The sequence below is a fragment of the Eptatretus burgeri genome, chromosome 10 (genome assembly GCF_056783735.1).
Source record: "Eptatretus burgeri isolate ZD-2024b chromosome 10, Ebu_testis_v1, whole genome shotgun sequence".
Classification (NCBI taxonomy): Eukaryota; Metazoa; Chordata; class Myxini; order Myxiniformes; family Myxinidae; genus Eptatretus; species Eptatretus burgeri.
In genome coordinates, this window is record NC_140970.1 from 30,594,119 (window position 1) to 30,619,756 (window position 25,638).

At 45.6% G+C, this 25,638-nt stretch overlaps 1 protein-coding gene across 4 annotated transcripts in view; it reads right to left on the reverse strand.

Moving 5' to 3' along the window:
* Nucleotides 1-25,638, reverse strand: part of LOC147018216 (uncharacterized) — a 75,877-nt gene that overhangs the window by 34,332 nt on the left and 15,907 nt on the right. For all 4 annotated transcript variants that reach the window (XM_085897685.1, XM_085897689.1, XM_085897688.1 and 1 more), the window contains exons 4-8: nt 17,910-18,039; nt 11,039-11,294; nt 10,447-10,563; nt 1,781-1,986; nt 1,268-1,529 (exon numbers count right to left, since the gene is read on the reverse strand). In XM_085897685.1, coding sequence (XP_085753811.1) covers nt 1,268-1,529; nt 1,781-1,986; nt 10,447-10,563; nt 11,039-11,294; nt 17,910-18,039 — 971 coding nt within the window. The remainder of the gene's footprint in view (nt 1-1,267; nt 1,530-1,780; nt 1,987-10,446; nt 10,564-11,038; nt 11,295-17,909; nt 18,040-25,638) is intronic.

Sequence of the window (25,638 nt, forward strand, 5' to 3'; positions counted from 1 at the left end):
CCCAGCAGATACGGAGTTGCTTGCAGCTGGTATATCTGGGACCCCTGAGAGAGGTTAGGTTGCCTGCTTGTTCTGAACGGCTCAGAAATACAGCTGCACATCCCATCGCCACTCACCACCCAACTTCTCAATCATCCTCCACCACCCCACTCATTTTCCAATATATTTGGGCTGTGTGAGGTGAGGTGAGGGAAGGAGTCGACCCCATACTCCGTACTTTCATATTCATCTTAGTTCTTCTTCTTCCCAGATTGAATGATGGCCATGTCCTTTGTGTAAATAAGATATTAAGACCGAGTTAAATCTGCTTTGTTTTTTTTTTTTTAATCCTTTCCTGCATTGGTCCAACAGTGTACAAGCACAGAAAGACAAAGTTATACCTCTCGCAACAAGCTCTGTTTGCGGTGCTTCAACTATCTGTTCTGCTCGGCAGATCACAAGGTGCGTTGGAGGACGTGGCCTCTACGTCGGGTGCTGTGCCAAGAGAAAGGTATCGCATAAACATTGAAGCGAACCCTGCAAAGCTGGTAATCAGTCAAACAGCTACGGCTGTGTTAGAACTACAGCCCGTTGGACCACAGCGTTATCTTTGGTTGGTGGCCTCAGGAAGAACTCGAACGCTTCCCCTTATGAACCTCAAATTCCTGGGCTGAAAAAATATTGAACTCGAAAAACACTTTACAGTGTTCATAAGAATTGAAAGCTGTGCCACCCTTATGCCATGGTCAAAAAAAAAAAAAAAAAAAAAAAAAAAAAAACTTTAAACCCTCCTCAATCTTAATGGCATCCACAAATCAATTACAAACAGGCTATTCAAAAATAAAAGCCCAAACTGATGAATGAAACTATTAAAGAACTCCCTTGACCCTTGCTTTTTTGAAGAGAAATGTGACCAAAACCAATTTATTTGTTTCTATCGCTGCCTGTTGCTCAACATACATGGTGATGGTAAAAACAAGAGATTGAAGGGCAAAAGCAGAAAGAACATCAATATCAGATTTACAAGGCCAGACAACAGAAAAACAAACTGCTAAACAATGCCAACGTTGAATGTGGATGAAACCACTGTTTTAAAAAAAGTCAATTGCCAATTTGATTTTATAATTAAAAAAATTATATTTAAAAAAAAAAAAATAAAAATAGACACACCTCAACAAATGGACAGAAGATAGATATTTATTTAAAAAAAAAAAAAAAAAAAGATTTCAATTCAAAAGGTTTTGTATGAAAGGTTGGCGAGTTATGGTAATAACAGCAGAACACTTACCCCATGCCTCGTCCTCGAATCATGCTGCCACGACCACCCCGATCACCCCGATCAAAGCCTCGACCCCTGCTCTCGTACCCTCCACGGCCCTCATAACCACGGCTCTCATAGCTGCTACCTCGGCCCTCATATGGAGAGGTACGAGACTCGTATGGAGAGCTTCCTCGACCTCTTCCACGGCCAGCATCACCATAGCTTGCCGAACTATCAGGGTCAGGTGTCTGCCCATACCCAGAATTACCATAGCGATTGTAGCCACCACCTTAGGGGGGTAGGGGGGAGGGAATGGGATGGAGAACATTGGGGGAAAAAAATAAATAAAAAAAACTACCAAAAGACATCTTGATAATCACAATGTCAAAAATCAAAGCCAAAGCCTTCAAGAGCCAATCAGTGTAATAAATTGATGACACTACCACCCGAACAGGGCTACAGAAAATTTTATGTGCGAGAGAGGCGTGCAACACCACATTTAAAAGGTTATGGAAATTATCCCCATAAATTCTCATCTACCTTGTGTTGGTGGTGGCGGTGGTTGGCCATATGCAGAAGTCTGAGCATAGCTGCCAGCATGGCCCTGTGTGTAGGACGTTGTAGGAGGTGGGTAGGAAATGGGTGGTGGCCCTGTTTGAGGGGGTTGTCCACTATAGGCACTTGGAGGTGGTGGTTGGCTGTAGCTTCCAGTTTGCTCGTAGCCACTCTGGCTGGTTCCATAAGCACTGGACAAATGAAAAAGAAAAATAAAACTTGAAAACAATTTGACATGAATGCATCAATGGAAATGCCTTCCGTTACAAAACTAGCAATTAAAACCCGTCGCTTAGCTGATGGAGGGTAGAAGAGGGAGAGGCGTGAGAGGAGTGCGCTGCATTTTATTAGGTTGGGGGGGGCATGAGGGTACAGAGACAGAGTTGGGGAGGGGGAAGAGAGAAAGGTGAGGGGAGGAGTTGGGTTTGCAAAGTTATGTTATCTTTCTCAAAGAAAGTTACATGTATGCTTAATGAACATGAAAAAAAAATACAAAAAAATTACACCTGGGGCAAGAGCATTTAAAACCCATGCTATCTACCTGGCAAAAGGTCTGCCTCAATGCATGTAGCGACCTTTGCACCCCTCCGGTCGATTCATATAGGCTACACCGTGGCATCACTATTCACTCCAAATCTGATTCATTCATGCTACAGTCCCCTCAACAGAGGGGGGAAGGGTGGGATGGGGTGAGAAAGGTGGAGAGGTGAGAGAAGCAGAGTGAGAAATGGGAAGGGGAGGGATTACACCAGATGTGATGCCCAGTTTAATGTCCATCCGAGAGACGGCATACACACCGAGGAATCGCCCTGCCTATGAAACACCAGGATGACAGTTTATAGCTGGGTCAGGATTCAAATTCAGGCTAGACAGCTTAGAGCGAGCATAAATAACTTTTGGCTTTCCTGCCGTGATGTGGAGATTCATGACTTTATGGCATCTGAAAACATTTTTTCTTCAGAGTAATCATAAAATTCATTTTGCCTTCCGACCTCCCGTATCGCTATTGAAGCATGAACAACGCGTGCTAAGTGACTTCACCAAGCAATCCACAAAACGGTTGAAGAAACTTTTTAAAATGAAACGTTCAATTTTTATTTGCATTTGTCTATGCCAAAGTGATGGGTCGTGGAAAATAAAATCACATTTTCAGCGAGTCAGCCACCCCCTGTTGCACCACAGAAAAACATGTGGCCAGCACACGCAAGTGGCCCCTGAACTATGTTCAAGTTGATTGATTATATTATTCAGTGATGTGCAAATATTGTAGAGCACTTGCCAAGTGGCTTAAGCACTCCAAAACGGATAAGTAATGGCTTGCTTCGCACGTGATTAGCAATCACCGATCATCTTCACACTGACACAAACACACAATTACATTTGATCTCAATTCAAGGTCACATGAGAGCGCAAGAGAAATAATAGAACGTCAGTTTGTAACTTGAGTTCTGGTTTCCAAAACGATTCTCAAAGGGCACATGACCTTTGTCCTCTTGAACCCAAATAATGAATCTTTGTATTTTTACATACTTGCCAAGTTTGGTGGAAATACCTTCAGTGGCTATCGCGTTAACATTTTCAATCAAACGGTATGTCTTTTGACCTTCTGAACCACACATCAAATCAGTGGATAGTTTGTTTTTTTTTTTTTAAGTCAAAATGTGTTAAAAAAAATTAAAATAAATAAAGGAGAGAAAGTAAAACGCCACAAGGGGACAGACGGACCTCAAACCTAATGCCTCCAACCTTTGGCAGCAGGGGCATAAAAAGTAAAGTACATGTTGATGAAGCAAAACCAAAGGTCTATTAATTCTTATATTGCTGTCAAGGCTAATGTAACAGCAAAAAAATATACCATCAGAGATGGGGAATCCCCTACCATTGAATGAAAAAGGTCATACATAATCCAGATGAGGGAAGTGAATTGGAAACAAGACACCATTTGGTCATCATCTCTAAAAAGTTCCCCAGGGGTGAGGAATGTAGTAACCAAAAATAATTGAAATCAGATAAGCGGTTTTCCATTTATTACAAAAAAATTTTTTTAAAGATGGCCACCCTAGTCGGCCATCTTGGATCCGGCCACGCCCAAAATCAATAGGGTTCTTCCTTTTTTCAGGTGGTACGTGTGACTCAAATTTCAAATCGATATGGCGAAAACATTTTTTCAAGATGGCTGTCCGTCGGCCATCTTGGATCCGGCCACGCTCAAAATCAATCGGGTTCTTCCTTTTCAGGTGCTTCATGTGCGATTCAAATTTCAAATCGATATGCACTGTCCATGGTACATTCAGGTCAGATCGGTGACCTGCTTCAGGTACCATGTAAACCTGTTCCATGGTCGGGTTGTCGGCGCCAAAACCGTCTCCCCCACCAGGTTTTCTGGTGAGGAGGGCGTTTGGATATGGACACCCAGCAGGATTAAAAACAAAACCTGTCAAAGGGCGGAGGAGCTCCTTGTGAGCCAACGGCCATCCATATCTAGTGCCCAACTGTGTCAGCGGACATCCTCCTGCAGTTGGGTTACTTTTTTATTTGGAGATTGGTGGCAGGATTTGCACTCCGGCCACTGTAAAACCCTTCATTCCGCAAAACACACAAACGCAAAAACATCTGAAAACCCACTCCGTGGGAGTACCTCCTGTGCAGCTTCCCTTCGCAGGGCAGCTCACCGGATGACAGGATTGGGGCAAAGCCTTCGGGACCCCAATCTTTGATGAAAGAAGGGAAACCATGGGGTAACCTCCCTGGGTCAGATTGCAGGAGAGTGTGTCGGAGTGGTGATGAGGTGTCGTCCACCAGACAGCGGTCTCCTTGGGTTAACCTGAGGCGGTCCCTTCGGGTGGGTGCCTGGAATGTCCTATCCCTAAGAGAGGATGATCACCTGTCTGTTATCATCTGAGCTCAAGCGTTTGGACATCGGTATTGCAGAAATCTCTGAGGTTCGGAGACCGGATTGCGGCGAGATAATGGTGGGTGGTTACACCTACTATTGGTCTGGTCGCTCTGATGGTTACCATGCCCAAGGAGTTGCTGTAGCTGTGTCAAATAAGTTGACTCCAATGATAATTGAGGCAACACCGGTCAATGAGCATATTATGAGAATATGGATTCATCACTCTTTCGGTGTCATTTCCCTGGTATCTGTATATGTTCCGACTGAGGTGAGTGATCTCACCGTGAAGGACGCATCCTAAGCCATGCTCGAGTATATGGTTGATCAGTGCCCCAGGCAAGAAATCCTTCTAGTCTTGGGGGATTTCAATGCATCGACTGGAACTGATAGGGATGGTTATGAGACATGTGTTGGTCCCCATGGGTCAGGAACTATGAATCAGAATAGCACCAAGTTCCTTGACTTTTCAAGAAGTCATGGACTTAGGATGGCCGGTTCATGGTTTCAGCGCCCACAAGCTCATCGTTGGACTTGGTATTCCAACGCTGGCGGTGTGGCAAAGGAGATTGACCATGTCCTCATTGACGGTCGCTGGAGGATGATCCAGAACTGCAGGGTCTACCGGAGTGCTCAGTTCCTCAATACTGACCACCGGCTTGTTGTAGCAACTCTAAAGCTGCAACTTAAATCCGGGAGAATGGTACCATCCCAGCCGAGGCTGGATGTTGGCAAGCTCAATGATGAGAGGTGAGCTGAGGGGTTTGCGAAGTCTGAGTGGACATTTGGGGGGTCTGGGTGCTTTGGGGGTCCTGAAGAGTTGTGGAGTGCCTTCAAGACCACCGTCCTTGATGTTGCCGGAGGATGTCTTGAAACTTACCACAGGGCAAAGAAGAATTTTGTCTTTCAAGGGACACTAGACACCATTGACCAGAGTCGCAGGGCCAGGCTGAATGGCAGAGCTGAACTGTTTAGGGAGCTGAGGCGTAAAACTGTACGTGCACTAAGGGTGGACAAGGAGGCCGATGTGCGAGGAATCTGTGAGGGGAAGAGCATCACCTGTGGACAGTTGATTCTCGTCCCACTTTCAGGGGAATTCGCGCATTGCGTTCATCCAAGCCCATCCCTCGGAGCACTGCAGTTAGAGCAGAGAGTGGTAGGCTCTTGACAGAGGAATCTGAAGTGAAGGCCGGCTGGACCGGTTACTTTGAGCGGTTGTACCAGGATGATCTACCAGCTGTAGAGTTGGACGTCAATGGTGTTACAATCCCTGTTGCTGACCCTCCAATCAATTGTGGTCCACCTTCGCTTGTGGAAACACGGGCTGCGGTGAACCGGTTGAAACAGGGTAAAGCTCCAGGGATCTGTGGCATCCATGCTGAACTTCAAGGCTGGTGGAAATGCTGCACTCGTGTCATTGCATGCAGTTTTCTGCTCTGCCTGGAACACGGGCATCATCCCAACTGATTGGAAGAGGGGCCTTGTTGTCCCTCTCTGGAAAGGGAAGGGTGATCGCCAAGACTGCAACAACGACCGAGGGGTGACGCTGATCTGTGCCGGGCAAGGTCTTTGCTCGGATAATTCTTGATAGGGTTCGCCACCATCTGCTTGAGCACCAGCGTCCAGAGCAGTCAGGCTTTACACCAAAGAGGTCAACGATTGACCGTATCCTTGCTCTTAGTGTCCTCACCGAACACAGACGAGAGTTTTGGCAGGGGCTGCTTGCAGCCAATGTTTATCTCCAAGGCATTCGATTCAGTGAATCAGGATGCCCTCTGGAGGATTCTTGGTCTTCGTGGGGTGCCACCAAAACTGATCGATCTGATGTCTGAACTCTACTCTGGTACCAAGAGTGCTGTGAAGTGTGGTGGTACCATCTCTGACTTATTTACAGTTGTTACTGGAGTTCGTCAGGGGTGTGTACTGGCCCCCACACATTTCAGCACTTGTATGGACTGGATTTTAGAGAGGATGTCAGAAAGATCAAGCTGCGGTGCATCGTTTGGGAATGTCAAGATCTCGGACCTTGATTTCGCAGATTATGCAGTCATCTTTGCGGAGACTTTGGATATCCTTTTTGGGGCCCTCGAGGTGCTGAATGAGTCGGAGCCGCTGGGATTATGGGTTTCTTGGGTCAAAACTAAGATCCAGGCTTTCGGTGACATCTTGGATGCTGCTGTCCTGTCTGTGTCCGTTTGTGGTGAGGATGTTGAGGTCGTGGAGAGATTCACTTGACTTAGCAGTGATATTCATGTCTCTGCTGGCTGTGAGTCAGAGGTCAATAGACATCTGGGTCAGGCCTGGGGAGTCATGGATTCACTGGATCATGGGGTGTGGCGCTGCCGGTACCTGTGCGGGAGGACGAAAGTCGAGTCTTCAGGTCTTGCTCTATGGATGCGAGACTTGGACTCTGACCAAGGATCTGAGACGGAGACTTAATTCCTTTGGTACCAGGTCTCTTTGGAGAATCCTTGGCTATCGCTGGTCAGATTTTGTCCAACGAGCGGTTTCGAGAGACTCCGACGAGATGTGTTACCTGCATGGTCCGTGAGCGTCAGTTGCGGCTGTATGGACATGTGTCTCGTTTTCCTGACGCTGATCCTGCTCACCAGATTCTCTCAGCGAGGGAGTCTCGTGAGTGGAGTAGGCCAATGGGCCGACCACATGCCTCGTGGTTGATCGGCATCTCAAGGAGATGGGGATGGGCCTGGCATCTGCCTGGGGGAAGGCCAGACGGAGGCCCCTGGAGTACCGGCGGAAAGTGGACGCAGCGACGCGCTGTTCTGGCACATGCTCCGATACCTGACCTGAACAGTTTGAGTTATCACACTCACTGGTATAAATGTTGATGCTGTTGAAAGGATCAGGTCACTGAATTCAACCAATTATTGTTGAGGTCAACATCGACCAAAAGGTCAACAACTTAGCTTGAATTTCCAAAATTCTCAATTTTCATCTAAATTGAAATTTAAAGAGTTGCTCCATATTTGGTCATTAAATTGAACCACCAATAATTGAGATCAAATTTGTTTTATGTATTTTGCAAGTATCGGGCACTGCACGACATGTCTTTCTTGTTATTCTGTCTATCACCTTCATGTCACAATGCTAAACCGATAATCATGAAACTTTACCAAGTTGTAGAGGAAGGCTCCACTGAAGCCTATTGATTTTGAGGTCAAATTTCTAAGTCACTTTTAATCCAATGGACTAAGATTGTCAATTTTAATCTTTATGAAAGACAATTTGATGCATCCATGGCAACCTTTAGAGAAGGGGTGGATTTTGTGAGTATCATGCTCTGCACGACATCTTGTTTTTTTATTTTTTAACTTCCAGTGGGTGTGCAAACCAATGACCAAGCATACACAACATGTATGCAACAAAAATGAATAAAACTCAAAACTGCATGAATATCAAAACCTCTGCACGCACTGTCTGGACCAATGAGCTCTTAAATGAGGCATCACTCAGCATTATAATGTGCTGTGGTTATGATGTTTACCCCACTCGGACACAATCGGGCAACCTGCATTTATCAATAGACAGAAGATAGACTTGAATGAAAAAGATTTTGAAGGTTGAAGAAAAAAAAATTCCAGACGTTATCCAAATATCCACATTTGTCTCCCACCTGCTGTTTACAATATCATTTTACGACTTCCTGTGTTTGTCACCCTGTTTGCAAAGTACCCGCCCAGGGATCCGTTGAGGGTGTAAGGTGTGGAAACAGTCAATTTTAATTTTTCCAATGCAAATGCACAAACACAAACAAACACTGCTTTGTAGTCTCCACCCAATATTTATCTGTTAAGCAGGAACTTAGAAAATAGGTTTTGCTCTCGCTTCATTGTACATCAAATACTTCAGGATTTAAACAAAAGGGATCATGGTCTGCAAAAGCTTTCAACCCCGACCAATGCCATATTTAGATGAATCCCAAGCTATGTAAAAACAATACTTCCAAATGAACTTCGTTTTTAAAATTTGACAACTGAAGAGGTCAAATGAAACACCATCATAGTTGGAAGTTGCATGTCAGGAATACCTAATAAATAAAGATGGGAAATAAATAAAGAAATCATTCAAATCAAAATTCACTGGTTTCAAACGTATTCACCCCTTCAAGTCAGTACTTGGTGGAAGCACCTTTTGCAGAAATGACTGCTATGAATCTTTTTGGGTCGGTCTGTACCAGCTTTGCACAGTGAGATAATGAAATGTTTGTCCATTGTTCACGTGAAAATTTCGAGTTCTGCCAACTTTGATGGGACTCATCGATGGACTGCATGCAATCTTCAAGTCTCACCATAAATGTTCAATTGGGTTAAAGTCAGGACTTTCACTGGCCAATCAAGAATTTATTTTCTTCTTATTCAGCCACTCCAGTGTGGCTTGCGCTGCGTGCTTCAGATAATAGTCATGCTGAAATGTGAATCTCCTACCCAGTTTCAGATTCATGGCTGACTCGAGGTCAGTCAAGGATGCTGCTGTACTTTGCCCCACCCATACTGACAAGCTTGCCAGTCCCTGCTGATGAAAATCAGCCCCAGAACACGAGGCTGTCACAACCATGCTCGACAGTAGGGATGGTGTTGACTGGGTAACGTGCAGTGTGAGGATTGCGCCAGACATAACATTTTAAATTTATACTGAAGTTCAATTTTTGTCTCATCTGACCACAAAACATTTCTGCACATGCCTACAGTATCAAGATGCTTTTTCGCAAACTCTGTACGAGCTTTAAGATTGGTCTTTTCTTGCCAGCTGTCCATTGAGGGCAGCTTTGTGAAGGGAACGGTATATTGTTGATTGATGAACACTGACCCACCTCTCGGACATAAAGCGTTGAAGATCTTTCAACGTCATCCCGAGCCAGTTTCCCACTTGCTGAATTTGGATGGGATGACAAAATCTCCCACTTAATGATCGACATCACCATACTCAAAAAGGGATGAAGAGTGACTGAAATGTTGTTACAACCCTCTCCTGAACGGTGTTTCTCCACCACTTTATGTCTGACTTCTTTGGAAAGCTCCTTGGTTGCCCAATTGAGTTTCACCTAAACACTTTAGATAAGTGGGGGAGCTTAATTGAAGTTAACCCCCAGATTACATACAGGTGAACCTAATGACACTATTTTGTAACATTTCAAACAAATAATTTGTTCTTGAAGTGATTTAAGGTTAATTTTGGGAAAGGGTTTGAACACTTATGTAACTGAGAATCATCTGATTTTCTTTCTTATTCCAACATCACATTTTATTGGCTTTATCACTTTGGAGTAGTTTGTGAAGAATAATGTATGAAATTATATACACAAGATCTAGTTTTTTTTCATTTTCTGTTCCTTCCAATTCTGTCACACACACACATGTATTATGTATATATATTATATTATATAATATAATATAATATATATATATATATATATATATATATATATATATATATATATATATATATATATATATATATATATATATATATATATATATATATACATATATATATATATACATATACAATTTGATTTGAAAGAATAATGAAATAAATTCAGGGAGAGTGCATCAAAATGTCAAAACTTTGGAGGAGTGAATACTTTTGCAGACCACTGCACAGCCAATTCCCTTTTACCTTTTCAAAGCAATTGGGACAAACCAATCACTAAAAGATTGTTGAGCAAGCCACGTCTCAACGTTTTCAAAACACCCTTAGAACTCGAAAAACAAAGTAATCACATCAATAACACAAGTACCTGCTGGGCGGGGCTGTTTGAGTAGTTGTTTGCTGGTAGCCAGGGTAAGAACTACTCTGTCCATAAGCTGTAGCTTGTCCATAACTGCTGGCCTGACTGTATGGATCTGTTGCACGGCTGAACACACAAAACAAAGGTGCTTTATGTAACAGCAAAGTTCACAGCACCACTTGAAACTGAACAGTCCAGCACCTTGCATGAAATTAAAATGGCTGTATGTTGGTTGGATAAGAGTAACAGGTTTGTTGTATTTCAACTCCAGCAAATATCAGAGAGGTGTTTTGGGGTTGCAAAACAATATTTCATGACAGGCATACAATACTTTGCAGACACTAATTATATGAAATATTTTTGCTACCAAAGAGAAGTAGAGCATTGGACTTGCTTCTGGGACAACCACACAACTGGTAAAGGAAGTAAATCCGCACAAAAGAAACCCGGCCTTTCATTGGCTTTTCGCACTCATAAAATTGCGTAAAAAGAAAAATAATTTTAAAAAAAGATGAAAAAAAAAAGAAAACATTGTCCTGAGCTGGAAACCACTCACAGGTCATTCAGTACCAGAAGGAATGAAAAAGAATGCCCTCTGTACCTCTGCACAGATGGTGGTGGATTACTGGGAGCGGTTGCAGTTTGCCCCCCATATCCTGCATAACTCGCTTGGCTCCCATAGACAGCAGCTTGATTTCCATAGGCTGTGTGGCTCCCAGTTGCTGCAGTGTCATAGGTTGTGCTGTAGGACTGAGAGTAGGATGCATGTGAAGGAGGAGCCACTGTGACGGCGGCTGCAGCTGGAGTAGTAGTTGCAACAGCAGCAGGGTTTACTGCAGCTGCAGGTTGAGTGTAACCTGTCAATACAATGACACCAAAATTTTTATTTATTTTTTTTTTTTTTTAGGTGGAAGGAAATAATAGGAAGGACAACAGATAACAGGCAGGCATTTTAAACCAAGTATTCTTGTTCGGTCCTTCCAGCCATCGAACTAACGGCTGAACGTCCTGGTTACACACATTTCACTGGATGGTGTAGGTACTTTCAACCCCAGACTCTTGAATGACCCTTTCAACGCCAGACTCACATATCCTTTGATAAAAATTTTTTTTTTTTTAAACCTGCTCTTTTCAGCCCGTCATTTGTCTGAGGACAAATGTTGACTTCCATCTGCTTGGAAATCCACCAACATATTGTTGCGAATTCGCGCCCGCCGGCGTGCGAGCGGCCACGTAACTCTAATCGCGGCACGTCGCCCACCGGACGGACAATTCTGTCGTGACCCTCTCGGACTAACGCTGGGAACTAGTCACGGGTGGGCCTTTCGGCCTCACCACGATCGTGCCAATCGGCCCCCCGCGTGGGATAGGGTTGTTCGCCAAATTCGACCTACCTAAGTACCCACACGGAGGGTAGACCGGGCGATCGCACCTCGCTGCAGGTCGACTTCGGACACGGGCCACTTTAAGCAACCCGTTCCGTACTATCGGGATAACCGAGCGGTGTTATAGTCAACCTCGACGGTTCCGATTAATTCTCGGGCATATTTTGCCCACTACCAACCCTTTACGTGAAGTAAGATGGAGATTCAATTAAAGAAAAGACGAAGCGAAACGGGAAAAACAGTTCAACGTAATTCACATTTATTTCACGGCACACGGATAGCACACATATACAATTACAACAATTATGCACCAAAAGCAAATGTAAAAGAAGCACAACAATTATGCACCAAAAGCAATTGCAACAAAAGAAACACAATGCAGATCTACTACCGAATACGCGAGCACACGGCAACACTTACAGTTTTACTTTACAGACGGCGCCGACAACACATATACTCCAAAGCAAAAGAAAAAGGGGCCACCCTCTACGACAAGGGGCTGACGGGCCTGTGGCCGAGACCGCGTGGAGCCTACCCGTCTTGTGACGATCCGCAAAATGGCGGCGGTGCCCCGACTCCGCGCTCCTCCGCGGGTTTCGTTGGCACTGCTTGGAATGGGGTGGGAACGGGGCCCCCTTTTCGCACTATCTCAGCGCGGGCTGAAACAGGGGGGGGTTGTTGATGCTCTGGGGAAAGAGGATAGCTGGCTTGCTTGGCTCCCGCGACGAGCGACTCCACTGCGCCCTCGACCACGTTCCCCTCTCTGCAGCTCCCCGACAGACTCCGAACCCCGACAGACAGACTCTCCTCCAGACCCGTCTTGACTGCTGCTGCTACACTTCGCCGCCACACCTCTCCAACTCGAGCCCGAAACAGAAACTCAACTGACTGAATTCGCCCCGCGCTCGGCGCTTTATAGTGCGACAGGAGAAACCATATGCAGATTTCCGGATCAGGATGGGCTCGGGGGCAGAGCCATGCTCGCCCATTGGACGGAGGAAAAGTGGGCGTGAATCATTCCTGATCCTCGAATTTGCATATAGCGATTCTACTCCGACGCGCCTGGAGGCGGGGCCAAATCGCCCCGCGCTTAATGATTGGACGGATCGGAAGTGGGCGTTAATCATTCCTGATCCGACTTCTCCTCGGAAAGGCCGCTTTTTGCACCCGCGGCTCAGCGCGCGTCCCGCACGAGGCCAGGACAGCCTGACGCTCGGCGTTCACAAGTGGTGCAGGAATGGCCGCAGAAGGAGAAGAGGTGAAGGTGGTGGAGGGTTTATTGTGGTGGTTTATGGCCATGGCGACGCTTGGAATGGCGGTGATGCGATGGTTGCGAGAGCGAGTTGACGGTAAAGGTCGTGGTTGTTGGCGTTGTTGTTGTGAAGCGGCGTTTCGGTTGGTGGTTGTTGTGTGACGGCGGTTGAGACGTGGTTGGTTCAAAATAAAGATAGAACAGAAAAACGGCTATCTTAAAGGGTCGCAGCCCGAATGAATGACATTTATTCCCTCTAAACAACGGGTTTGGGGCTAACTACACATGTACTTACAGAGATATCTCACCTTCGGGACCTGAATGGTGGTTTGCGAATTTCCTCAACCACAACAATATTACATAAAATAAGAGGCAATACCCCGAGGTCCCCACCTGGTAGCGATAGGATAAGAAAACTAGGGAACAACGGGGAGGTGCAGATAATCCACAAAATATTTAAAACGCAGAAGTAAATAGTTTGATTTTATTATTTTTAATGCAGTGAACAAAACAAACAGGTACGTAATGGGTATTGAGAGTTGTGGTCAAGTTTCATCAAAATTGTGTGTGTAGTTTCTGAGAAGAAAGCAAATACATCTTTGGGGGGAGGAGGGAGGAGGGCATCAACATCCTGTAAACAACATTCGGGTTCGATGTTTTTCGTGCTGTGAACAGACTTTGGCACATCACGGGTGATGAAGGTTGGTGCATTAAGTTTCATCGGAATTATATGTGTAGTGTCAGAGAAGTTGCAAGTGTTTGTGGACGGATAACGCACCATCCCACAAGCTCCTCGGAACTATGTTCCAATTGAGCCAACTCAAACACTCTTCGACATTGGCAGATGTGCCTCTGGTTTCATTAGATAATTATACATACTTGTACCAAGTTTGATATAAATCCCTGAACCCAGATTCAAAAAAATTAAATAATTCGCTGCCAGACCATTCATCCGATCAGATTGAAATTTAAAACAAATTCCACATGACATAATAATTGTGAAGTTTCACATCGATTGATGAAGCCGTTCACAAGAAATAACTAAAATTTTCGTTTATTCCAATATGGCTGCCAGACAATGTGACCTACTAATTATTAATGAACACCCATTTACCCCCAAGGATTGGGGAACATGTGGGTGAAGTTTGTCAATCTGTCAAGCTGCTCTGGAGAACATTTTAAAGGCTTATTCTTCAATATAAATATAAAATCTGCCAGACATGTGACCTATGACGTTATAGGTGGAGAGCATTTTGTTCCTCTTGGATACATGCAACATTTCACCTCAATCTGTCTAACTGAGATTTGACTGCTTTTATGTATGTACACACACGTTTCCAAACCACTGAACCGATGTCATCAATCCCCACCCATACAATTGAGCCCAAGATAAACCACTCAACGTATGAAATTACGACAAAGCCACCTTGGACATTAAAAAAAAAAAAAAAAAAAAAAAAAAACATAAAAAACACTTTTTCCCATGGGGAAATACTTGACATGTGCCAAGTTTCAATTTTTTTCCATGGAGCAGTTTGAGATGGAGATCCAATGTTTTTCTTTTATCCAATATGGCTGCCACACCACATCTATAATTCCAGCAGTGTGTGTGTGTGTGTGTGTGTGTGTGTGTGTGTGTGTGTGTGTGTGTGTGTGTGTGTGTGTGTGTGTGTGTGTGTGTGTGTGTGTGTGTGTGTGTGTGTGTGTGTGTGTGTGTGTGTGTGTGTGTGTGTGTGTGTGTGTGTGTCCGCTGTTCCGATCTAATTGAAACTTGCCAGATATATTGCTGGGGACCTGAGGATGTGCCTTTTCAAGGTTTGATATTAATTGGACAAGTGCTTCCCAAGTTATGGCCATTTATTTACCAAACCAATGACAATACACGTTGCGTGGGCATGGCCGATGGGGAAGGGAAGCTCAGCCGCGTTCCCCATTACGAGTTACAACGTACGGACTTCCGGAGAGTGATGACTTCGTGTATTCTAATAATTTCTCGATTTCTTATGCGCATTTATCGATAAACACAATGGCGCAAGTTATGATTGTTTTCATAAGAGACGGTGCATAAATTTCAGAACCATCAGTGCTGGTATGCTCCGAACCAGGAAGTAATTTTTTTCTCTTCTTTTTGTTTTTCCTTGCGAGGACATTGCGAAAAGGCAAAATACGTTGGCGCAAATTGAATAATTGGCCATTAAAACCTAAATTGCGAGTCATCGTAACTGTGATATGCGAACTTCCGCGCCACCCAGGAACGGGCACGCGAGAGCGAAGAAACGGCCTGTGTGGTTGTTGTTTGTTGCTCGCGGTTTGAATGTTTATTATTTATTTATTTTTTACGGGCAGCCACGTTCCCCATTACGGGTTACAACGTACGGGCTTCCGGATAATGATGACTTCATGTATTCTAATAATTTCTCGATTTATGCGCATTTATAAACACAATGCTCCAAGTTATGATCGTTTTCATATTAGACGGTGCATAAATTTGGGTAACATCGGAGTGCTGGTATGCTCCGAAGCAGGAAGTAAATTATTTTTTGTACGTTTTTTTTCTCCTCTTTCCTCCTCTGTGTTTTTCCTTGCGATAAAAGGCAAAATCAATGCAAGCGATAATTTGTGGATTGCATGTGAACATTCCATATGGGCACGCACTACTTCCGCAAAGTGATGACTTACTGTATTCTAATAATTTCTCGATTTCTTATGCGCATTTTGTAGATAAACACAATGCCCCAATCCAGTCATCGTTTACGAGAGCGAAGGAACGGCCTGTGTGGTTGTTTCTGGCATGCGGTTTGAAAGTTTTATTTTGTTTTGTTTGCACCTACGGGCACGCACTAGTGAACTATGATGTCAATAATCATTGAAACAGTCCACATGAGTCGTCACACTTATGGTGAAAATTTTGTGGCAATCAGATAAGCGGTTGCAGTGAAAACATAAAATTAGCACGGACGTACAGACAACCTGAAGACATAATGCCTCTGGGGACCTTGTCAGCAGAGGCATAAACAAGGTGCAAAAAACTGACTTAACCACAGACCTATCAACATCGATCACCAACGTTGATATTAAATCCTCACTTTTCTCAAAACTCATCTCAGATCACCAATTTGTTTTCAGACCAGGTTGCTCCACCTTGGATGTGCTGCTTCGACTCACCCAACAATGGATGGAAGCCCTAAATGTCAGTCATGAGATCAGGGCCATCTCATGATTTTTGATACAGTTTGGCATCTTACCTGTCGCATACATTGCTTTCTGACTTCTACTCTCATAGTCAAAGGCGTAGCACTCAACGAAATCCTTTCAGCTCCTCTCCTTGTCAACGCTGCAGTGCATCCAAGGCAATGTTCTGGGCCCAGTCCTATTCCTGATTTTCATAAATGATTTGACATTGGAAAATCCCCTTAATCTATTGGCTTCACCCTCAGCCATATCACATCACAAATCCTTCAGACAGGCAGGCTGCAGCCTCTTCAGACATTGACAAAAGCATAAACTGGTCAAACACATGGAATGCATCTTTCAATGCAAACAAATCTCTCACTCACAACTCTCATCAAAAGGACCATATTGAAAGTTTCTCCACCCCCACCCCAATCTAATATAATTTCTTAACAATACTCTTGAAGAGGTTCAGTCATTCAAACTCCTGGGTCTCACGATCAGCCATGGTCTTTCTTGGGAAAACCACATTTCAAAGATGGCCTCCAAAGCTGCCCACCAACTAAGCATCCTGTCATACAAAGTCCTTCCTTGGCACACCGAAACTCCTATCCACCAACAAGGCTTTCAATTCATCCACAGCTTGATAGAGTACTGCTCTCCCCCCACTCAAATCTTTCTCAGCTTGACACCATGGAAAGAGGCCTTCAAGAACATTGGAATTTCCCACAATTAAGTGGAGTCAATGGGCCAATCAATTCGCCACCGTAGGGTTGGTGGGTGATGTGATGTGCTTTCTACCGCCTCCTTTGATATTTCACCCTCTGCTCTTTGCATGCATTGTTCCCCCCCCCCCCCCAAAGGTTTCTGCAGAGCACACACGGTCCACCATCAACCACCTTCTGGTGAAACTCAGTCCAGATCACTGCTCACCTCCAAATCATTTGTTCTTTCTTTTTGTATACATTGTCGAAGCTCGTATAAGAGCTAACACAACGCACAGCAAGGGGGGCATGAAACAAGAGGGTTGGGAGAGGGGAGGACAAAACAGTGGGGAGCAGAGATATTGGATCTGTGGAAGGGAGAGGGGTGGGGTGCACATGGACATTACAGGGACTTTCAGGAAGGAAAGCAGGGAATTTGAAGGTGGGTTTGGGATGCATTAATGGAGGGGAGAAAAGAGGTTTTGGATGGGGGAAAATGAGAACCATGATCTCTTCTACCCTCATTAACTCCCCTGCAACCGCAGCTTTTTTTTTTAATGTCTTTATGAGAAAATTCTTCACTAAAATTTGGCACTTTCTCCTCCACAAACAAAAGCAACAAATTCTGCACTTTCCATTGAACACTCAGTTTTTGCATGCCACAGGTATTCAAAAAAATTTTTTTTTTAAATATTACACTTGCATACATTAACATTTGCCAAACTTCAGACTTTGTTTTCCATGTCTGCACCATGTCTCATTTGATTACAACATGCAAGCATAGAGCCAGACAGACCCATATGGCTAAATCAAACCTTCCATTTTTCCACTCTTAATAAAAAGACAGCAATGAGAATATAAAGCAATGGGATTGGGGATCAAGTGCAACTCGAATGACCATTCAAGTTACATTATAAATGCAGAATCAGCAAAGGAAACAAAAAGGTAGATTAATCCAACCTGTCTGCACCGGTGGTTGGGGCTGTCCATAAGAGTAGGCAGACTGCCCATAGCTTGCAGTCTGTGCAGCATAACTGCCATCGGTGGCCTGAGGTTGGCTGTAACCAGCATAAGCAGGCTGGGCGTAGGACTGAAACAAGTACATGGACAAATGCAGTCAATAAATGGTAAAACTTCACCAAAAACTCAGCTAAGAATGTCAACTGCAATCTGTTTTCCTTACCTTCCAGTTGATAACATTTAACGGGAGTTAATCAAACACCTTACGCAGAGCAGAAAAAAAAATTAAAAAGGGGATATGGCAACAGTCTTTTAAAATCTTGCTTTGTCTTTCCAAGCACGATCTCCATAAGTTTTGTTTGTGAAGTTTGATGAACAGGCACAATGGTAATATGCTCGGTGCTGCAATATTGGTCTGAATCTCAATTACTCTGCTCTCAGGGCATGACATAAGGTAAATATTTTCCCCAAGTCTTACTAAATATGTTTTTGAAAGTGCCAAGAAGGTGATTTATGTTCTCCAATACTCAAGCATACAATTAAATTGAAATAAAACGAGCTGAATACCATGAATGACCCCGACATTGAATGAAAGCCAATTACCAAATGATGTTGATACTTGGGCAGCCAATTACCAGACAATATAAACGCATGATGCCACTCAGAGCAAAGACCTCCATTCTCCAGAGATTTATTTCCAAACCAACGCTCACGGCCGTTAAATACTCTTGAATATCTTGGCTTTCTCCATAAAGTGTTGTTATTCAACAGAAAAGACATCAGGAACACCGAAAAGTTCAATCTCTCACGAGATAAGGCTAACATAAGGCGCCATGTTGCCTGCACGGCGTCACGTGACCTGCCAGTCTGATGAAATGTTTTAGCAGCATTTTAAAACATCAGTTTTTCACAGGAATTCTCTTGGATACCTGTCAAGCACGTCACCAAACCTTCGAACATACAAGCCAAGATCAGACAGACGCGACAGATAAGCAGTTCCCCAGGGGCACACGGTACGAGGTCAAGCAGTGAACGGAAAGCACATGGTGTTCCTTTCAATACCCAACGGTTATTTGAATTCAATACATTTTCCTCACGAAAAGCGTTTCTGCTCGGATTTTATGAAAATTATATGTTAAGACTGTAGCTAAACCAGAAGGTCCCAAAAGTGAAAACAGAAATTGAATAAAACTTAAGATAGCCTCGTGAGGAGACATGGAAGCCAATGCAAGCCTCCCCTTGGTGCAATGCATTCCACACAGACCAAGGATACAAAATATGTATGCAACCATGTGTGAATCAACCTTAGCGACTGCAAAAAAAAAAAAAAAAAAAAAAAAAAAAAAAAAAAAAAAATTTGAATTGAACTTTAAAAAAATTTTTTTTTTTTTTTTTTTATAAACGCAAGAGGCCGAGTGGAAGCCAATGGAATCAAACAGCAACAGCTACCCACGCACAGTGTGCACGACGTGCAAACGGTATAAAATGTATTTTTACAAACTTTATGACAACCGAGTGTTAATCAATGTTAGCGATTGCGAAAAATGAAAACAATTTCAATTGAACTTAATTTTTTTTAATAACATTTGAAAACCCAACCCTCCTATTGACAGTCAAATGTCAGGGCAATAAAGACTTCACAGAGTGTTTAAAAGCCTGGTGTTGTGATTAGTGTTTAAAAGCCAGCTTAGTGATTAGGGTGGTGGCTTGGGATCCTTGGGTCCTGAGTTCAAGCCCCATTGGCCGCTGAATTAAAATACACCAGGAGGTTGACTCAGCCTGTCATCCTTCCGAGGTCAGCAAAATGAGCACCAGTGTACTGGTAAGGGGGACACTGCATCGGTAGTATCCCAACCAATGATGCAACCAGCAGCCACAGGCTGCACTCAAGAGATGTGCGTGTGTATGTATGTATGTATGTATGTATGTATGTATGTATGTATATACATACATATACATAGTTACGTCTGAGAGGGGGGGGGGTATGCATTCAAAGGGAAATTAGGATGTTTAATTAGGTATGCCATGCTGTTAGAGTTGTACCAGGATCAGGCCCCCCCTAACAAACGGACACCAAAATCGTCAGACGGAATGAAAACGTCATTCTTGTTACAAAAACAGCGAAAAATTGATGAAAAAGTGGCCGAAATTGAAACCAACACAGTAATTTCGGTTGCAATAACAAATATAACCAAAACCAACACGTTCATTCTACACGCAAGAATGGTCGTGACGGACACAAGAACGGTCAATCCCGAAATAGAACGGTGGGGAATGGAAGCAACATCGGTTATTTCCGTCACAAAACGGCGGAGAACGAAGCGAAAGCGATTAATTCCGGTTCCCATAACGTAGAAAACATGGCGGCTTGAAAAGTTCTTGAAGTTATGTATGGTAAGTAAACTTTAACGTAGTCTGCCTTGAATATATCATGTCTGTTAATGAAAACCCATTTGTGGTACGGGATATTATACAAGCAGCGATAAATGCGCCCTCTCGACTTAAAGTGTGGCTAATATTTCGTGTAATTCGTGCCCCCGTGCTGCAGCGATCAGTGACGATTGATCGTTTATATTTGCAAGAGGTAAAATTTGATAGTAAGAATAAATTGCGAATTCCAATAAAATAACAAAGTTAATATTGTTACGGCTGTGGAAATTCGCATTACACGATAAAGGGCCCGTAGGCGAGATATCTCTAAGTACATGTGTAGTTAGCCCAAACCCGTTGTATAGAGGGAATGTGTGTGATTCATCCGGGCTGCGACGCTTTGAGTTAGCCATTTTTTCTGTTCCATCTTTATTTTGAACCAACCAAGTCTCAACCGCCATCACACAACAACCACGCCACCATCGCCATTCCCAAACGGCACCATAACCATCAAACCACCACCGAAAACCCTCCACCACCTTCACCTCTCTCCTTCTACAGCCATTCCCGCACCACCTGTGAACACTGAACGTCGGGCTGTCTCGGACCCGTTCGGCGATTGGTGCTGAACATACCAAGCATGAATAGCGGCCTTTCCGAGGGAAAATTCGGATCAAAAACGCTACACGCCCATTTTTGCCCGACCAATGGCTGACCGGGGTGGGGGGCGTGACCCCACCTCCAATCGCGTTCTGATCCTAAAATTTGCATATTGGCTGGTCCTGCCTGCCTATAAGAAGGCGAGCGCAAGGCGAATTAAAAAGAGTGCCAGGGTCGAGTCGGTCGGGTGAGGAGATTGCGGAACTGAGAAGAGTTGCAGGAAGAGTTGAGTTCTGGAGTTGCCTGGAGAGGGTCGTCGAGAAGTGGCTGTTGGGGACGCGTTGCGTTGGTGAAGTTGAGGAGAGTGCGCGCGGTGGAACTGCAGGCAAGGGAGCTCGGGTCCGAGGCAAGAAAGATGGCGGTCGGCGACAAGGTTGCGGTGTGGGATCGCTCGTCTCGTCGAGGGACCCAAGCCAGGCAGCCACTCCCCTCCCCAGGGCATCAACAATCTCCCTTTCCCCCCGCGCTGAGATAGTGCAAAAGGGGGCCCCGTTCCCACCCCCCCCCCCGCAAGTGGTGCCAACGAAACCAGCCAAGGAGCACGGAGTCGGGGCACAGCCATGTGGCCACCTTTGCGGCTCGCCCGCCAACGCGTCACGAGGACGCGGGTAGGACCCCCCCGGTCCTACCCACGCACATTTGGCCTATGGTCCTGTCTGCCTCCTTTCCTTTGCTTTTGTGTAAATGTGTGTTGGCGCCGTCTGTGAAGTAAAGCTGTATAAGTGTTGCCGCGTGTGCGCGTAGTTGGTATTAACTCTGTGTTGTTGCTTTTATTGTTTTAGTTGCTTTATGTGCATTTTAACTGTATGGCTGTATACAAGTGCTTTCCGTGTGCCGGGAAATAAATGTGCATTGTGTGAACTGTTTTCCCGTTTCGCTTCGTTCTTTCTCGAATTGAATCTCCATCCTGCTTCACGTAAATGGTTCGTAGTGGGTGCAAAACGCGGGGTAAATTATCTGAACCGTCGAGGTCGACGATAACACCGCTCGGTTATCCCGATAGTACGGAACGGGCCGCCCAAGCGGCTCGTGTCCAGAGTCGACCTGCGGCGAGGCACGATCGCCCGGTTTACCATCCGCGTGGGTACTTAGGTAGGTCGAGTTTGGCGAACAACCATATCCTACGCGGGTAGCCGATTGGTATGATTGTGGTGAGGTCGAAAGGCCCACCTGTGACTGGCTCCGGGCGATAGTTCCCGGAGAGTCACGACAGAATTGTCCGTCCGGTGGGCGATGTGCCGCGATTCGAGTTACGTGGCCGTCCGCACGCCGGCAGGCGCGAATTCGCAACAATATGAAGTAAAAACTGTAAAAAGATCCCATACACAATCCCCTATGTTGAACTGGGCATACACAACTAGCAATCCTTCACTCGGGGGCTCGAAATACAGGCAAACCAAACATCACAACAAAATTCGGTTTAATAAATTGTTAAAACTACATCAGGTACTACCCACTATATATTATCTATATTACATTTATGTTCGAGGCACAAGCACTAAAAATTTACATACCGTAACATGTCTCAACTGCATCCGCCATCTTCTTCGCACTACAGTAACCGGAATGAACCGCTTTTGTTTCGCTCTTGGACGTTTCACGACGGAAATAACCAATCTTGCTTCCATTCCCCACCGTTCTATTTCGGGATTGTCCGTTCTTGCTTCCGTCACTACAGTTCTTGTGTGTAAAATAAATGTGTTGGTTGCCATTATATCTGCTATTGTAACCATAATTAGTGTGTTGCTTTTTCATCAATTTTAGCCGTTTTTGTAACAAGAATGACGGGTGGGTTTTCATTCCGTCTGACAACGTTGGTGTCAGTTTGTTAGGGGGGCCTGAGGATCTCGATGTAACAAGTAGCAATTCAATGGTGGTAAATTGTCTAGTAAATGTCCATTTCTTTAAGGGGGATAATGATAATTGTCACGTAATTAGATAGGGAGACGGGTTAAGACAAGTAAGACAAGTGACAAGGAAAAGAAAAAAGCAATCTGATTGGGAGAGGAAGCAAGAATGAGTGAGAAAGGAAAAGCTCTTGTCGAGGTGGCACCACAGAGCTCTCTCTGGTTGCGCTTGTTAGTTCCTCGATTTGTCGCGTCTCGTGGCCTTGCTGTGCCTCGTCTCGGTTGGCCCTCGGGTTCTGCTGGCTCGGAGTACGGGACCGAATGGCGGGTGGACCTGCCTCCCTCTCCTGCACACATCTTGGCGCTAGAATTGGCTCCCTGGCGGCTGTGAGCGGTCTTGGGCCAACACGAGGTCGACACCACCAGGAACCGCAACACGGTGGCTGGTTGGAGCCCACAGGCCGGAAATCGCGGTTCTGCGCAGGAGGGCTGACGGAACCTCGGCACCACCGTGTCTCCTGCCCCTGATGGGTGCAACGCCAACTCGTCCGAAACCAATCCAGTGACTTTTATGTCGATACCATGGGCAAGCCTGACTACGAGCTACATTTTGCGTGTGTGCGCGTGTGCGCGTGTGCGCGTGTACCTGGCGCCTTAGAGGGTTTGAGATTTGTTTATCCATTGGAATTGTTTGTTTCCCCCCCACGCCCGAACCCACACCACCTCCCATCGAATCGCCCCCGGATCCCTCCTCTTATTATCGTTCTGGTTTGAGAAATAAACATTATTAACTCAGTGAAAAGCGACTCGTGCCACCTTCCTTGTCCCGTTTGCTGGAGAGCGATTAAAACCGCTATCCTTGGGTTATAAAAAAATAAACCCCCTCCATAGTTTCGGCTCATTCTACGTTGGCGGGACTGTTCAAGTCCCGTGGACGTCACAATATATATATATATATATATATATATATATATATATATATATATATATATATATATATATATATATTGTGGTTGACCAAGTTCGCAAACCACCATTCAGGTCCCTAAGGTGAGGTATCTCGGTAAGTATACGTGTAGTTAGGCCCAAACCCGTTGTCTAGAGGGAATAAATGTCATTCATGCGTGCTGCGACTTCAGGATAGCCGTTTTTCTTTTGTTATCTTTATTTTGGACCAACCGCTATTGTTACCTCCACCAACCACGTCTCAACAGTCATCACAACATCAACCACCCACCACAGCGCCGCTTCACCACAACAGCCGCGACCTTTGCCGTCACACCTCGCAACCGTCGCATCGCCACCGTTCTTGCGCCGCTTGTGGGTACCAGTATTGGACTCGTGCAGGGCGCGCGCCGAACAGCGTGTACAAAACCACGGACTTTCCGCAGAAAAACGGATCAAAAACGACTCACGCCCACTTTTGTTCCGTCCAATCGGTGAGCGAGGGGCGATTTGGCCCCGCCTCCAGGGCGTTGGAGGGCGGTCGCTATATGCAAATTCATGGATCAAAATGCATTCACGCCCACTTTTTCTCGGGCCAATGGGGAGCGAGGTGAAAGGTCGAAGGCAGGGGGTCAAAGGCGAAGCCACGGGGCTTATATAAGCGGCTGCGTTCGTCAGAAAAGTGTCGTCGTGTGCGTTGTCGTCGTCGTGTGCGTTGGAGTTGAGTGCAGTTGGGAAGTTCGCAGGAGGAAGAGTTCGGAGTTGGAGTCGGAGCGAAGAGGACGGAGCTGTGGAGAGGCGGCGGCGGCGAAGGCAGACGAGGGGGTGCTCGCGTCGGTGCCAGGAGCTGCACACCAGGGAGGCCGACGGCACGACGCTCGTCGCGGGACCCGAGACAGAGTAAAAATCCTCCTTTCCCCGAGCATCAGCAACCCCCTCCTGTTTCCCCCCGCGCCGAGATAGTGCGACCAAGGGGGCCCCCTTCCCACCCCCTACCAGACACTGTCCGCGAGGCCCGCGGAGTTGAGGCACCACCGCCGCTCCGCGTCTCATCACCAGACGGGTAGGCCCGACACGGTCTCGGCCCCAGGCCCGCCTACCCCCTCATCCTGGAGGGTGGTTCTCTTTTCTTTTGCTTTGGGAATGTGTGTTGTCGGCACCGTCTGTGAAGTAAAATTGTATAAGTGTTGCCGTGTGCTCGCGTAGTCGGTATGATATCTGCATTGTCGCATTTGCTTTTTGTCTTCTTCTTTTCTATGTGCTTTTGGTGGAATTGTATATGTGTGCTTTCCGTTCATCGCGAATAAATGTGCTTTATGTTGAACTGTTTTCCCCGCTTCACTTCGTCATTTCTTTCATTGAATCCTCATCTTGCTTCACGTAAAGGGTTGGTAGTGGGCTGAATACGCCCGATAATTAATCGAACCGTCGAGGCCGACGATAACACCGCTCGGTTATCCCGATAGTACGGAACGGGTCGCTTAAGTGGCCCGTGTCCGAAGTCGACCTGCGGCGAGGTGCGACCGCCCGGTCTACCCTCCGTGTGGGTACTTAGGTAGGTCGAATTTGGCGAGCAACCCTATCCCACGCGGGGGCTGATTGGCTCGATCGCGGTGAGACCGAAAGGTCCACCCGTGACTGGTTCCCGGCGTTAGTCCGAGAGGGTCACGACTGGATTGTCCGTCCGGTGGGCGACGTGCCGCGATTCGAGTTACGTGGCCGTCAGCACGCCGGCGGGCGCGAATTCGCGACACTGGTGTCAGGACGTGCGATACAAATCCATCGCCCTCCTCGCGGCACTGGTATCGGAGAACAGGAAAACGGGCTCTCCTGTCTCCAGCTAAATTCACGGGAATCGGTCCAGGGGTGAGAGAAGCGACCCCCGATTCCCTCCAAATTACGAGCGA